This window comes from Sesamum indicum, linkage group LG3 (genome assembly GCF_026168435.1).
Source record: "Sesamum indicum cultivar Baizhima isolate 11 linkage group LG3, ASM2616843v1, whole genome shotgun sequence".
In the NCBI taxonomy this organism is placed as follows: domain Eukaryota; kingdom Viridiplantae; phylum Streptophyta; class Magnoliopsida; order Lamiales; family Pedaliaceae; genus Sesamum; species Sesamum indicum.
Window position 1 is genome coordinate 18304858 of NC_142659.1, and position 16416 is coordinate 18321273.

The following is a 16416-nucleotide window of genomic DNA, read 5'->3' on the forward strand; positions in this document are numbered from 1 at the left end:
CAACTTCTACTTCTAAAATTATTAAGAAAACACTTTTAAGCAAAAAGCTAGAAACACCTAATTGCTTTGACTATTTGTAAATAAATCTGATTTCTTTTTATACTTTTTACCCTTATTATAATAATTTTAATTCAAATTTATCCCTTTTAACTTATTTTAGAATTGCACATCCAAAATTTTTGTTAGAATTTCAAATAATTTGAATAACGTGATACTAATAAAATTCACACTTTCACATAGTTGGTATGTTATTTAATATTATTTCTATATCATATAAAAATATAAATTAAATTGTTATGATCAATTAAAATATATTTTTTTGACAATCATGCAAATTATTTATTGTCTATGAATGAACAATTATATTATTTAGAGGAAGTATTATTATTAGACATTTCAACATCTATTAGTTTTAATATTTTAACAATACATATCACATACTACTTCAAATAAAATTTATTATTTTTGAGGAAAAATAATTTTTCTTAACAAAATACAAATACAAATATTAAGAAAAAATAATATCTTTTTAACATTGGAGAATAAAACAATCTTTAATTAATTAAATTTATTTTAAATTGTTTTCCCCACCAAAACTACCCAACTTACATTTGATCTACTTCTCGCTCTTTTTCCAAACACCACCACTCTTGATTTTGCTACATTTGTCAACTTTTTCTATAAAAATCACTTATGCAAAAGCATAAATTTTCACAAAACACTCCCGAAGTGAGCTTTCAATTAGTGATGTCTGTCTACTTTCAGAAGAACGTCAACAACTTAAGAACTTCTGTAAAAACCGGCATGCTGAAATTTGTAACCTCAACTCTTAACAAATCCTTGAACCAAGAACAATGGTTTTGAACTAATTTAAGTTGCTGCCAGTTCAAAAATAAACTACACCAGCATCTTGCCTCTTGTTACACCGCTCCATAGAAGATCATATGAAATAGTAAAAGAAGAGACCACTGCAGTCCACTTGTACTGGGGAAGACGTAGTGTGGGGGGTGGTCTAGCTCCAAGGTCGGGTCTGTTTCAAGGTCAGTCTTAGATCGGAATATGGAAGGGCCAAACCATCTAACATAATGTCACATGACGTATTCTATAAAACGATGATTCAATCAAGTTCAACCAGAAAAAGATGACCGGAAAATTGAATGATTAAATGAGAAAATTCTCCTGTTCCCAGCAACTTCTCATGATTCACCAACATCCCTAACTCTGTTACCAGATCCCAAACCACCAAAAACTAGCAAAAAAAAAAGTTTTAACAAGCATCAACCTTTGATCTACCAAAAATTCCACAAAATTCTGCTTTCTCATTCCACATGGTCACAATCCTCCAAGACATATTCAAAATAGAGCTCAAGGAAAGAGGATAATGGTGACAGAAGATACAAAGATACTCTGGTCGGACCATGTTTGGAACATGCTCAAGCAAAATCGTAAGCATTCTTGATAATTCTGACATTCAAGTATTTGAAGAGGTATGAGAAATTTCTCGACAAGGAGAAATGAGAGTCATTGGTTAGTTACCCAGGTAATTTTCAGGTTGCATCACCGGAAAAGCCTTGGGACTGATTTTTTTGGGATCTTGCCTTCAAGCTTTAGTCTTCTATATGCTTCTCTCATGTGGCATGGCCTGATTGGTCCTGTATCCTTTCTCTCTGCCATTACTACTCTGGCTGCAATACTTAGTGCCTCAGTACAACTTAAAGGGGGAAAAGTTACTTGTCCATTCACATAACAAAGAGTATCATTTAACTTTTATTTCCATAATAAGCAAGAGAGAATTTATTTTCATTTTTTCCTATAATCTATATACAGAAAGAAGAAGGAGATGCGGAATACCATTGTTTCAAGAAGAACAAGTCAGCATACCTGTTTCAACAAGCTCCCCTACAAACATTTTTGCGATTCCAGATACCACAATAGTCATAGGTATAGAAATTTTAGCACTTCCAGTTATGCTTGTTAATAACTGCATTTGGACACAACAAAAAAGCATCATATCGATAATCCCTGTGGCAATATGGTTCACAGATGCACTTTTTTGTTCAACCTTCACAGGAGGGGGGGGGGGGGGGGGCATTGTTTGATGATTGATCATGGTTTTCAGCCAACATGATGCCTACCCTTTTCATGTTGGATTTCTGAAATCCAGATCTTCGAAACGATTCATACCTACTCATTTGTTCCTCTGTAAAATGAGCTAAAATTTCCCTGAAGAAGAACTAGGTCAATCAACTTAAAAACTGAATAACAAATAAAAATATTGAAAATGAAGGAAAATCAATGTACAGATTATATAGATAAACCAATAAGTAAATACTCTTCATACTCTTTTGGCAGATCTGCTGCATTGGTTTGACAAGAAAGTGCATGCATTACCAACACATTTCAAGAACTTGTGAGAAAAATAAGAGAAAATGTTATTTAAATTCTCTGGGAATGACAATCAAGAGCAGAGAAGATTAATTTAAAACAATATCTATCAGTATCAGAGAACATGACCAACCTTTATAACGTTTCTTTGCCAAGTAAAATTAATAGAACGATCAAAAGGAATCAATAAATAAGAAACATGAATTGATATTCTAAATCTTTCAATAATTTCCATCCTGCAACTCGTAAACAATTAATTCCTAAAAGACCAAAGACATGCAAATCCAAGAAAAGGTAATTAATTCAACTCCCCTAGCAGTTTGCACTTGGACCTTGCAACTTCATCAGTATTTTGGATGTTTACCAAGGTAGCTTATGCCACAGGGCAATATTTAAAACTTCAGCCATTATTTAATTTCCATAGGGTTGGTCCTGCTTTTCTTAAGCATCAAGACTACTACTGTTGGTATTAACAAATCTCTTCATCTGAGAAAGTGACAGTTATGCACTTCTGAAACTAATTTTTCTTATCAAAAATTCATTATATAGAAACATGACAGCTAAAACACACTTGCGTCTGAAATATCTAAATCGTCACATTCTGTTTAAGTAAATCGAGACTCAAGCATGTCAGGAAATGATAAGAGCTTCTTGTGCTAGTATTGCAGTTTGCTTATAATGTGGAATTTTGATGTATTTTTGGGAAAATTAAACTGCATAATTTTGATACTAATCAACTATATATGGCAACTTGGATAACAAGTTCTCAAAAAAAATGTGGATCAATCAGCCAATAAGAACATATAAACAATCTTATGAATATTGATTGACTTCCACTGTTTTAGTCAAGGTTTCGAAACTTGGCTCTATAACTAAAATTCTCTGAACTCCAGAATGTTCATTGTTTGTTCTGTGTTAATAACCAGATGAGATTATACTACCTTGATGAAGGCAGTAAAGGATATCCACGAATTTATGATATGCATATGAATCAGTCTCATTTCGACATTGTGAATACCCAAAAAACAAGGAAAACTTGCAAAGTATAGTTATGACACACCACTTGTCTGGCAGTGAAGGTAGCCTATAGAATTTGACTATGAGTGATTAGCTTATGCAGAATCCACTTCTGGTATGATCAAATTATAGAAACAGGGGAAACAAAATCGGGCCAAGTTTCTTTTACTTAGTCTCATTGAATAGCAAGTTAACAGATGGAAGACCATCTGGTCAGGACTTAGTTGAAGAAAGCACCATTCACCTACTGAATATTTGTAACACCTCATGAGGAACTTAAAACATATCAGTAAACACTTTACAAATAACCAAGCAAAAGGGAGCATGACATAAATCAGAAACCGAACAATAGGATAATGAGATCAAAGAGTAAGTTCTAAACTCCTTTGACATGTGTCAGCAAACGCACACATACTTCTACTTTTGTACTTTGTACCACGGCCAAAGCATGTAAAATAAATTAAAAAAGGAAAACCATGAATACATGAACATACATGATAGAGAAAAGATTCGAGAATTAACAAAACATTGGGATCAAGTCTCCATAGGTGTACAGAATCATAAGATGAGGAAGATGACGATGGGCCTTAGATGGGGAGTTGAAAACTTTGTGAATAAAAAGAACATGGTGAAGAAGTAATACAATTTCAAGGGCAAAGAGGTCTTCATTTCCTTGCTCAAGCTAGAGGAATCTAAATCCTAGACCACAGAGGCAAAATTTTCTTTTGAGGATTCAGTTTCCTCAATAAGACCCCCAATATGATAACCAATTGGAATGCCATTAATTGCAAAACCAAGTGCCTAATAATAAACCATCAACCACTCAAGAAAAAGGATACAATGAAAAAATAAGACTTCTCACGAGGTCATGCAAATAACTTAGTCAACTTACTGCATCTTAGCCGTTTTTGCAGGATCACCAGTAGGTCGCAACTTGCCAAACTCAACATCCATGTTCTCTTCTTCCTCCTCCTCATCATCTTCTTTGTTTTTGCTGATTGGGCCAGCAGTCCCTATTGACACAGCACCCAAAGTTGAAGGATCTGTGGCATTAACATTAGTACTTGCATCCAACTCTCCGGTAACAATTGTACTGGGGCCAGCTGAAGTTTGGACTTCATTCTCATCAAGACCAACTGGGGATTCTGGTGGTGATTCCTCTTGCTCCTCAAATGCAATCTCAAACGGATCCTTTGATTTCTTCATAGTGGTTGCCTACAAATGTTTATCAATAGATCTTCAAAGCTTACAAGTTATCCATTGAGATAAAGATAAAAAATCATATATATTAAAAAAATTTAAAAGCCAGAGTTATGGATACAAACACGGCATCTACTAATAGGAATGCACATAAAAATCTGTGGTAGAAGAATAACAATTTCAGAACTTTTCTCCTATATTTAATATATTATATAAATTGGTTGAAGTAATCACTGCAACCTACTTGCAGTGCAGTCAGCAGGTAGACTCTGAAATATATTTGTCTGGTTTCGGAAAAATGAGAAACATGTTATCAACCTAGATAACTGAAATGCTTTATCCTCTAAAACTAACGTTTAGATGAGATGATCATTTAACATGGTCTTATGATTTGACATCACCAAATACTGAATTCAGCTCTACTGTTTATCTGAATATAACCACAAAGTATATTGCACCACTTGGTGGATAAGTTACTGACTAGATCCAACAAGTATCTGCATGTGTGCACTCAACTAACTTGAGGTTTAAATTAACAAAAATCCTGAACCATTTTGTAAAATTTGATAGCAACTCTCATCAAAATCTACATAGACGGGTAGTTCCAGTCCCTCAACTTTCATTAAGTCCTAAGATAATCCTCTTGATCAACATCTGACAGTAATTTCAGGCCAACAAGAATAGAAATATCAGTAAAATGTTTACACATCTTTCGGCTAGTATAAGCAACCTGTACTTTTCATCCCTAGAACTAATTCTAAACGTTAAATAGCACCTAAAGGGACTGGGACTATAGGCATAATGTGTCTAAAACTTAACCATGATTCAATTTTAAACAACAGTGAAAGATAAGGCATTCTGAGGCCAGCTTAAGCATATTTTGAGGGTACAATGTTGCTTTTTTTGTTTACAAATTTCTAAGAACACTGGGTAAACATCATCACAAACTAAAAACGTAGCAAATGTGCTGCTGCAAGATATTTGGTACTAGGCCTGGCAACGAGTCGACACAGTATTTTCGAGCTCGAGCTCGAGCTCGAGCTCGAGTTTGTTCCAAAAATTGCAGCAGAATGGAGGTGGGAAGGAGAGGAATTTTACAACATTAGATACAAAATTTTTCAGAATTTTGCTAATCGATAATGGTCTTCCATACAACATTACAACTCTTTTAAAAAAGCAAACAACAACAACAAGAATTAAACAAATCATTGTCCCCTGAAAACACACCCAAACCCAAGAAAAAAAATTTAAACAAGATGCTAAAAACACACCCAAACCCAAGAAAAAGAAGAATAAGTAAAATGCAACAAAGAAATAAGGATTACCTGGAAGCCGTACTCGTCGCCTTCCTCGTTGCCGATTTACCGTCCTTGTTGCCGTGAGTTTGGGGCTAGGGTTCTAAGAGATGGGTTTGGGGAAAAAATGAGTGGAGAAAGATGGAAGCCGTACTCGTCGCCGTCCTCGTTGTCGACCTGCCGTCCTTGTTGCCGTGAGTTTGGAGTTAGGGTTCTAAGAGATGGGTTTGGGGAAGAATTGAGAGAGGAGAAAGAATGGAGAAGAAACACAAAGAGAGAAAGGAGGAGGAAGAAGAAACGACAACAAGAGAGAGAAAGAGATAGTTTTTGATTTTTGACTTTTTGTATTATTATTATTAGTATTAGTATTATTATTATTGTTATTATTATTGTTAGTATTACTATTATAATAATAATAGTAATAATAATAATAATATTATTATTTTAAATTATGAGATCGAATCATAAAATTTTTACATAGATATAGTTGAAATTAATATATGTTCATAATTTGCAAAATTTATATATTTATAAATATTAGTATAACATTGATGTAACTATCATCTTACATTGTTGAACAACATGAGTTAATCGAACCATCAAAATTCAGATCAAATCGTTAGATATGATAAAACTTACAAAAAAATACACTTGATAAAGTTTAGACTTATTGGATATGCGGATGTCGAGATATCGTACTCGGAACATAAATATAATCATTCAAGACGGTGTATCGTTGAATTAGGTCGTGTATATATTTAAATTTCGTATGAATCAGGTGCTCAAATTTTAAGATATCGTAATTATTGATTAAACTTTTTAATCTCATTGTATATATAATAAAATAATAATTAGAATTGTTCAACCATCATCATCATTATTATTATTATTGTTGTAATTGTTATTATTATTATTATTATTATTATGATTTTTAAATTAATTCATAGAAATTACTAAATTTTGATATAAATTTATAAATAATAAAAAATCATAAGTGAATTACTTGTCAATTTAAAAAATGTATAACGTAATACAAATATATATTAAAATATAACATAAAGATATTATAATAATTTTAATTATAAAAAAAATTATAATTTACTAAGTTGTTGATTAAATTTATTTTTATATAAAGATCAAATGTATAAATAAAAGTACCATAGCAACCATAATTTATTATTATCCAAAATAAAATGTATGATATTAATTAATAATTATAATATATGGTCAATTTACATTATAAAACTGATCAAATATTAAATATATAAAGAATTCAAAAATAAAAATAAATATAAAAAATAAAAAATATTCATCAGCGCGCGAGTGGTGAACGCCTAAAACTCAGCTCGAGCTCGCTCGAAAAACGTTGAGCCGGCTCGACTCATCTGCCACCTCTATTTGGTACCATAACATCCTCCAATGATTCAAGCAACAGTAGTAACACTGATGGAAAATTCATCAAGTTTCAAAGAAAGAGGGTTTAGAGAGAAACAAGTGGTAGACACACCAACAAAAACTAGACCCGCACAATGTCGTATAGAAACTTCACATTTCTCAGATGCATATTAATAGAACAGCTAATGCACTTCAGAATTCACTAAATAATATGTACTCAAATACAAATACATACAAACATAAACTGAAATGACAACTCTTGAAAACACACCTCCAACTAAGTCTTCCTGAGATTCTACAAAAAATCAATGTTAGTAATGAATGAAAACAAAAATTGATTAGGATTCTTCCGTAGGCGCGCGCCCGCGTGTATGTGCATGTGCATTTGTGCGTATTTTCTGTTATACATGTGAAGATATATGAGGGGTAATTTAATCATAAAAAAATTTATTTGATTTGCAATAACTTAGTGATAACTCAATTGGGGTTAAATATAAACTTTTATACCATTTTTATTAATATCACCAAATTTAGTGAATCTTGACTAATGGATGAACTTATTTGTTAGATAGAAGCAAACCTTACTGGTGCTAGATATAATTTTCAAACTACAGAAAATCTATATATAATTACACAAAATTTTTTAGGAGAGGGGAGTGTAATTATCTCCAAAATAGGCTAGTTGTCAACGCATGCAATCATATAAAAGATAAGTATGGTATAAAATAAAGAGAAAAAAAGAAAAATTATGCAAAGAAACAATCGTGGTGTGATGGGATGAGAAAGAAATAAGTCTGCGAGGAGAAAAAAAAAAAAAGCTAAGAGAAACTATATATATATAATATTGAGTTTATAAAAAATATAAAAGTTGTGAGAAAAAATAAGAATAAGAGAGAAAAATGGAGCAATGAACGAAAGAAAAAAAATATATAATTGTGAGATTATTAAAAAAATATTAAAATTATTATTTTGACCAAATTTATCTTTAAAGAGTGTAAATGAACTAAAGGGTAAATTTAGTATTAAGAAATTAGTACAAGAAAAAGTTTTCTTTTATAATAGTTTATCATATGTAAGTAATTAAATAAGAAAAAATAAAATAAATAAGGGATTAAAGCTGATAAAATTAATAAAGTTTATAAAAGCCTGGAATAATAGCATATTGGTTTTTCTTTCTTGAGATGGATTTCAACAAATATCCATCTGCTTGTGTTTATGTTATTAGAACTCCATATTCAAAACGATTGAAGCATCACAAAGTTCCACAGTGCAGCAGTCCGAAAGGGCTAACCTTTTTAGTCCAATTTTCCTTAAATTAATTATTATCCAACGTATTATAAGCTTCATAATCTTACTTTAACTGAAGAGCTATAAAACGCCGAGATTTAAGTCACTTGTGGGTGGTCTATAGAGTGTCATACAACTCATTCTGTGAACGATCTCCTCATTTGTTGCCAAAATCGAGCGTCTGCAGATGCCTGCGTTTATATCTTTGCTATTGATATTAGTTTCTGAATTCTGTCATACTGGTACTAAGTCATGCAACTAAATGTAACTTGACATCAAAGGACGTCGCATAATTCTGGACAATATAGGAGTTTGAAATGAAGAATATTTGCTGGATCAGAGCAGAAAAGTCATCTGGAAAAATGATCTACTTCAAATCTTTCTTCACAACCATCACCGGAACATTTGAAAACCATCGGTCCCTATCATTATATATCCAAATGGCATTGTCAAACACCACCATTCTTGCACCCGACCTATATCGTTTCGCTCTAATGAACAAAGGACTCTTGAACAACCCAATCTTTTTTATTTTTTTTCCCAGCAGTACTATTTGAGCGATCAATAGCAATCAACCAGAAAATGCATACAAGACGATTTTCCTGAGCCACCACAGGGATCCCAACTAGGTTGTGTTGCAAGAAATAATGATATGTCTCGAATTTTTAGGCGATTAACTGCATATAACAAATAATAAGAAAAGAGAAAGCCATAAAACAAACATTTCTATGCATATACACGACATTTCACTGAAGTTGGGGGTTGTTCGTCGCTATAATTTCACAGGACAGGCGTTAACACTGTCTTACAAACCATTTTCTCCTCTTGCTTTTGCTGTAAACCACTTACTTGAAAGATGCAAAAAAGCTGATGGTGTCGTTGAGAGCCTGGATGAAGTCATCCACGTCCTCTTTCGTGTTGTAGAAATGAAGGCTTGCCCTCGCACTTGCATTCACTCCCAAATAGCGATGAAGGGGCTGAGCACAATGATGACCCGATCTAATAGCTACACTATGCTGAAAAATTTTACACGGTACAAGTCACGAAGCCTGTTATAGACACAGAAAAGAGGGAGAAATAGAAAGTATACTTTCCCAAAACAAGGAATATGAAGAAACAAACTGTCTTTGGAATACACTAAAATGATGGGCAACAATTTTCCTCTGCAATTGATCTTCCCATAGATTAATGTTTCCATTTCTTTTCAATGCTTAAAGAAACTAGACAAACACAAGCAAGAGGATGTTACTGTATCAGTACCTGCTGATCAAGAAAAGTAGCAATATCCGTTGGATGAGCATCTTCCACATTGAAAGAACAAAGTGCTGCTCTCTTAACAGTTCTCGAAGGGGCCGGACCATAGACACGGACATTGGGCACTGAGCACAAGCTATCATATAAATAGTTGGCTAGCTCTACCTGAAAGGCAAAAATAAACAAAAGAGAAATACCATCATGTAAGCTTACCATTTCAGTTAAAGGCCATTGTTTTTGCATCAGCTATTTAATTCACATCCTACCAAAGAGTCATCTTAAAACAAACCTACATTTCCTAGAGAGTACAAAAAGTTAGCAGAATTGGTGATAGTATCGTATAAGAACAGTAGATACAATTTATACAGCAGTTAATGTCACCATCATATGTTAAAAGGTGATTCTGTGCAGTATACAAGTTTCAATAGCAAGAGGTGGCCCAGATGGCCATAGAACTCTCAAGAGAGAGGAGATAACGAGCTTGTGTCAGACAAACTCTTACTTTATCCTGAATAATGTGTGGTTGGTTTATGATGGAGCAGAATAAAGAAAGTGCAAAATGATACTTAAATATTGTCAAGAGAGCAAACACTGCTGGAATAGATTCCATTTCCAGAAATAAACAACTAGAGTACAAAGTTCAGCGACACACTTATCTCTCTGACTATCTATTTCTTAGGTAAGGGATGGGACCGTAGGGGCATGATAATTCTCCTCTAAAGCACAAGTACAGATGAGTTTTTTAAGGTTTACAGTTACAAATATGTGAATGGTTAAAGATGCTAAGCAAAAAATTGCACCCATGAGATTTATGACATCACAAATTGCAAGTAAAGCACCCAACGTATATGTACCTCCATCATCTAGCCTTTAACAGAGTCAGTAATCAACTAGTAAGAAACTTTAGACGGCAGCAAAAAGAAGTGCTAGTGTCAGATATACATGCTTAACCAACTAAGCTTTAGCCTCCAAAATTCTGATCAAAGATTAAAGCCTCAATTCCATTTATTCCAGATCTCCAGTAACTGATAACCATGTTGAATCGAAGAATAAATTTTTAGCTTGTTTAGGTGATTAATAATATAAGAGAATGAAAATATGAATTTAAATAAAATCAAAGAAAAGGCAGAATAGCAAATACAATGAAGAGAAATATATCACAAGCTTAGATGAAAACTGACATCTTATACTGCAGAGAACTTAAATAAATATTGTTAAGAACAAATAATAGCATTCAAACACAAAACTAAAAGTACAAACAGTTGTCCCAGTCAATATTTTCAAACACGTCAACATAAGGCATTCATTGACTTCACTCCAAACAAGACTGAGGAGTCAAAACCTAGAAAGAAAAATACTAAAATGTTCTTTTTCATGTAGTGGCATGGACCTGAATCCAAATTTACCTCATAATCATGAATATTTTGCATTCCAATGCCTGATAAATAATCAATTGATGCTCCCAACGCAATGGCTTCCCCAATAGCAGGAGTTCCAGCTTCAAATCTGAACTTAATAGAAATCATGCATAATGGAACATCAGCAAGTAAACAAAAGGTTCAGTAACACAGACAAAAGAAGACAGCAGCAGCAGCAGCAACATTGGGTTTAGAATGAATAAATAACATATAATATATATCCTGACTATGCAGACAACAGTGGTTTACATAAAGGAGGCACCAAAGATGTGAGCCCATATGAGAGGAGCTGCATGGCTAAAGGAAGTGATACAAGTAAACATATCATGTACTAGGTCGTTCCAAGGTGATACTAATCAACCAACTGAATGACTGAGTTAAGTAAAATGGTAGAGAAGACTTGTGCATCAATCTTCAAGTATTAAGTAACATGGACACTTGGGGCAAACTTGGGAATGAAGATACTAAGCTTTTGGTACAAATTTTTAATTAAAAATCATAATGTTACATCATGAGAAATGAAGAAACTGAGGAATATCTTGTTCACCATTCAAGAACTTCATGGTAGGAGTATAATAATTCAAATGTACTCTAAATTTAAAGATAAGATTGACACCTTATTCAGCCGCAATATTCTCTCATTTTGAGGAACCTAAAGTATTGGATGCACTTTCAACAAGTCCAAAGAGGAATATCAAAGAAATCTAAGAGGTTTGAACTTGAATGCATACTGCATCTCACAAAGACAGAGTCTTAAACATGTTTATTTGTTTTTTCATCTTCTACTTCTTTTCTGGCTTGGTGGCAGGGGTGTAAAACAACTTTGAAAGAAGAACATACTAGCATTAATTTTTCTTTTTCAAGATGAGATTTCAAGCTAAAATCCTACACCTTCATCTAATTATATGATAGTCATGCTTTATTGTAAGAACTATCTGATAATGTTTGGAAAGTGGCAAATGAAGATATCCCCAAAGATTGTCCGGGACAAACAATCATCCAGTTATAGACCACCCAAGTATTTCTTCATCTCCTATTCTAAATCAATATTCATTTTGCAATCTTTTACACAGTTCTCAGAGATAATATAGGCCAATCAGTATGCAAGACAATGACCTGGAAGGAGGTTCAGCATAGGTAGAATGATCCAAATATACATCTGATATCATTTCACCACCACCTGAGAATAATATCAACAGGTTAGAGACCCACTCTGGAAATACTGCGCACCAAGAATTCTTATCAGGAAAGGAACTCCAGTGATGCTAAATTGCTAATGGACATTATTCAATTCAATTCAATCACTAGGATTCTTTCAGATCCAAAAGTGAGAAAAAAAACAAATGTGTTGACACTGAAAAACAAAAACTCACCTAAGAAAGGAGGCATGGTAGACAAGAGCTCATATTTTCCATATAAGAACCCGATGCCTGTAGGCCCACACATCTGAAGCATGTTTATTTCTTCATTTCAAATACTCACTCATCAGAGTTGAGAGTTAACACATATAGAAAGGACTTGACCTTATGAGAAGAAGCAACCAGAAAATCAGCATCAAGGCCCTTTACATCAACCACCATATGAGGAACACTTTGACAAGCATCTACAAGCACTTTGGCTCCAACATCATGTGCCCAACTCACAATTTGATCAATTGGAAGAACAGAAGCTGCGAGGGGGAAGAAAACAAGAAATATGTGCATCGTTATAGATAAGAAAGAACAATTTTGGCTCTCCAACATAATACGGGTCTAATGATCACGTATGGAAAGTTTAGTAATAGAATTCCATCAGAATAACCACCAAATTTGACTTCAACAGACATCTATAAATTAGGTCTATACCAGAATCTTTTAAGAGGTTTAAAAGATAAAATATTTATATCATAATTCAAGCAAAATATTTACCTGACAGCCCAATTTGAACCATAGTTGCCCAGATATTGCAAAACGTAAACTGTAAAGTTAACGTACTAAATGCAAGCCCGCCAGTAATATTGTGCTTCAAATGATTTTATTAGAATATGACATCTGAAGAATAACTAAAGGTCCTAGGATATGATGAGAACCCTAGGAACCAACACAATGAGAGTTGGTCCTGGCTGATGTTTCCATGAATCGAGATTTCTAACCTGAACTGCACATTAGATTGCCAGTACACTGTTGTCTTCTTGAGTATGATTCATGTAGCACTTTGTTTCTCTATTTATTTTCTTATATCTCGACTCTTTCTGCATATTCTTGATTTGTTCCACTCGGCACCACCTCTCTTGAGCAGATCACTATATCCTAATTACTATTACAATTCTAAGAAACAACAAGATGACATAACAAGCATATTAACATCACCTAAAGTCCTAGAAACTGAAACATGAATTCCTACCATAGAATGGATAAGCAGATTCACATTAAATTCAATGATGAACTCCAAAAAATTCATGACCATGCAAATCTGGATCTTCTAAAGCAAGTTTCTTAGTTAATCAAGATCATCCTTACAGCCCATGATTTGTCCTTCTCTCCACACAGTACTTTGCTACAATTAAAATTTAAAAGACAGTTCACTCACCAAGCACATTAGAGACATGGTGAACAACAACAAGTTTTGTCTGTCTTGAGAGCATTTCCCTTAGTTTGTCGACGTCTGGAATTTCATCTTCTGTTAAACTTACAAACTTCAAAACTGCACCAGTCCTTTGAGCTACAAATTGCCAAGGAACAATAGCACTGTGATGTTCAGCGACTGTAAGCACAACCTGGGAGTTATGAGTCAAGCACTTTTAGTAAATGAAACAGACATTTTATTAACAAAAATTATGTGCATTTGACACAAATATCACATAAGAAAACGTAATAAACACAGAAAAAAAAAAGTTACTACAGATGGGAATATTAACAGGTATCGTTGCAACACCTCATACATGCACCTTATTTCATTAGTTTGCCATGTGTCCATCAAGAAACAAAAATTATATTGTACATCATCCACAAGTTTTTTCTTTTTTTGGAGAATTTCATGATAATAAATAAGAACAAACTTGTCCCACTCACTAAAAGAAAAGAAATGAAGGAGTTTTAATCTTTTACCCACACATATACCCTCAAGGCCCCAAAGCATGCAGATTGGGATTACCTTTTTATCGAAGGACAGTGCATTTTGTTCTAGGTAGCAGACATCAGTGTGTAGAACCTTTTTTTATTCTAATGACATAAAGAAACTACTTTAATTAAAACCTTAAGATGTCACAGGGGAGTAATTTTTTATTCTTCAAGAAAGATCCATGACTGGATTAAAAGTTGAGCACCTCTCACAAATATGTCAGCCAACATCTTGCAAGACCAAGAGGAGGAGAAATTTTCAAAATTAAATAAAGACACTCTCTGAAACCAGAAAACACACTGAAAACATTTCAAATGTACCCTTGGCATAATTTTTCTGCAAGAGATGCTACTGGCATATATCACGAACAATTAGAAAATGTGAAGCACAGCATAAATTGTGAATGAATGTCGCAACTTAAAAATCCCCTAAGACCTAGTTTACTCACAAAAAGGACATCACAATCACCAATGAGCTGAATTTAAAAGAAAATCACAAAATTCAAAGTTTATACCTCATCCCCCTTCTTCAAATTTGATAGGCCCCAACTGTAAGCCACTAAGTTGATGGCCTCGGTAGCATTTCTTGTAAACACAATCTCCCTACACTGTGACGCATTTATAAAATTCGCAACCTTTTGCCTCGCTAATTCATATTCATCAGTTGCCTTTGCACTACACAGACATCAACAAAGATAATAGAACACGAAACAACTGAGAAAAACATTCTTACAAAATAAACACAAAACAACAAAGGAAAATCTACATAAATGCCACAACCATATCTTCCCTCCAATCCCATTTCCCCAACTACCTCAAATAATGAATCCCACGATGAACATTGGAATTATAAGCCTCATAATAATTCTGCAAAGCATTCAAAACCGCCGCCGGCTTCTGCGACGTAGCCGCATTATCCAAATACACAAGCTTTTTCCCATTCAACTCCTGCATAAAAAAAATTAAAAAATCAAACTTCCATAAAAAATCTCTTCCCGACCCATTAAACCCTCTCCCCTCACCCCTCCAGGGAAAAAAAAGAAACAAAAACAAAAACGAAAATCAGCATCGTCAAAGCAGAATTACCTGATGGAGGATGGGGAAATCGGGGCGTGTAAGATGACCGAGTGATCCAGGACCGAGTTTCGGGTCAGTGGATAGAGGAGCAGGAGCAGCGGAAGAAGCTAAGCTTACAGAGCGGAAGACACGATAGGGATGATTAGGGTTAGGTCTTCGGACGATTCGGAGAGGAGAGGGGAGTTTGAGTACGAGACCCTCCATTGTTATCATCTTGGCCGCCAATCAGCTCCACTCAACTCAACAAAGTGATAATACAGATTCTAATCTTCTACGGAGTTCAACTTCTTACATAATAACACAATTGAGTAGTTTCATATTTCCTTTATATAAAAATAAAATAAATACTTTTTTATTTTAATTTCAAGAATTTGCACTTTTAATTATATCTCACTTTATTTTTATTTTATTCAAAATAAATTACATCGACCTTCCTAAAGTAAGGTCAAATGATCACAAACGATAATTTGTGATACAATTGCACCAATTTTTTGTTGTGTCAATAATACCCTCAAGTCGATTTTCTTGTTTTTTTTACTTTTTTTATTTAAATGTGATGTTTTGGTTTATATGTTTAATTTATTTATAATATATTTTAAAGTGTAGAATTATTTATTATATACGCAATGGATTGGCGCGATACGACGGGTAGTAAAATTATAAACACCCCGATTGAGATTGTAGTTATAATTATAGTACATTCATTATTCAAATTGAAATTTTATATAAGGGATAATTACACTCACATCCCCTGAGGTTTGGTGCAATAATACATAGATCTCTATGATTTGGGGAATTTTCATTTAGCAACTCTGGAGTTTGCTTCCGTCTAATAAAAATGTCATTCTATTAGTCAAAATTTATCGAATTTATTGATATTAACAAAAAAAATCATATTTTCCCCCGGTTAACTTATTATTGATTTATTGTTGGTTAGATACATTTTTTTATGACTAAATTACCCTCATATATTTTTGCACATTAATACAT

At 33.5% G+C, this 16416-nt stretch overlaps 2 protein-coding genes across 4 annotated transcripts; both read right to left on the minus strand.

Annotated features, from left to right (window-relative positions):
* Positions 1-805: 805 nt before the first annotated feature.
* On the minus strand, positions 806-6229 carry TAF11 (TBP-associated factor 11). 2 transcript variants are annotated; one of them, XM_011074597.3, is made up of 6 exons: positions 5928-6229; positions 4295-4617; positions 2136-2223; positions 1882-1981; positions 1537-1685; positions 806-1030 (listed from the first exon to the last, which is right to left on the minus strand). In XM_011074597.3, exons 2-5 carry the CDS (start codon positions 4606-4608, stop codon positions 1558-1560), a joined length of 630 nt encoding a protein of 209 aa, XP_011072899.1. In that variant the 5' UTR covers positions 4609-4617; positions 5928-6229; the 3' UTR covers positions 806-1030; positions 1537-1557. The 2 variants fall into 2 exon arrangements, with proteins under 2 accessions (XP_011072899.1, XP_011072900.1); XM_011074598.3 differs by lacking the exon at positions 806-1030 and having other exon boundaries at positions 1300-1685.
* A 3062-nt stretch (positions 6230-9291) lies between these two features.
* Positions 9292-15730, minus strand: CPNIFS (chloroplastic NIFS-like cysteine desulfurase). 2 transcript variants are annotated; one of them, XM_011074599.3, is made up of 10 exons: positions 15436-15728; positions 15164-15297; positions 14865-15024; positions 13820-14006; positions 12775-12920; positions 12625-12697; positions 12368-12431; positions 11240-11339; positions 9840-9998; positions 9292-9595 (listed from the first exon to the last, which is right to left on the minus strand). In XM_011074599.3, the coding sequence occupies exons 1-10, from the start codon at positions 15637-15639 to the stop codon at positions 9425-9427; spliced, it is 1398 nt and encodes a 465-aa protein (XP_011072901.2). In that variant the 5' UTR covers positions 15640-15728; the 3' UTR covers positions 9292-9424. The 2 variants fall into 2 exon arrangements, with proteins under 2 accessions (XP_011072901.2, XP_011072902.2); XM_011074600.3 differs by having other exon boundaries at positions 9491-9628; positions 15436-15730.
* Positions 15731-16416: the final 686 nt, after the last annotated feature.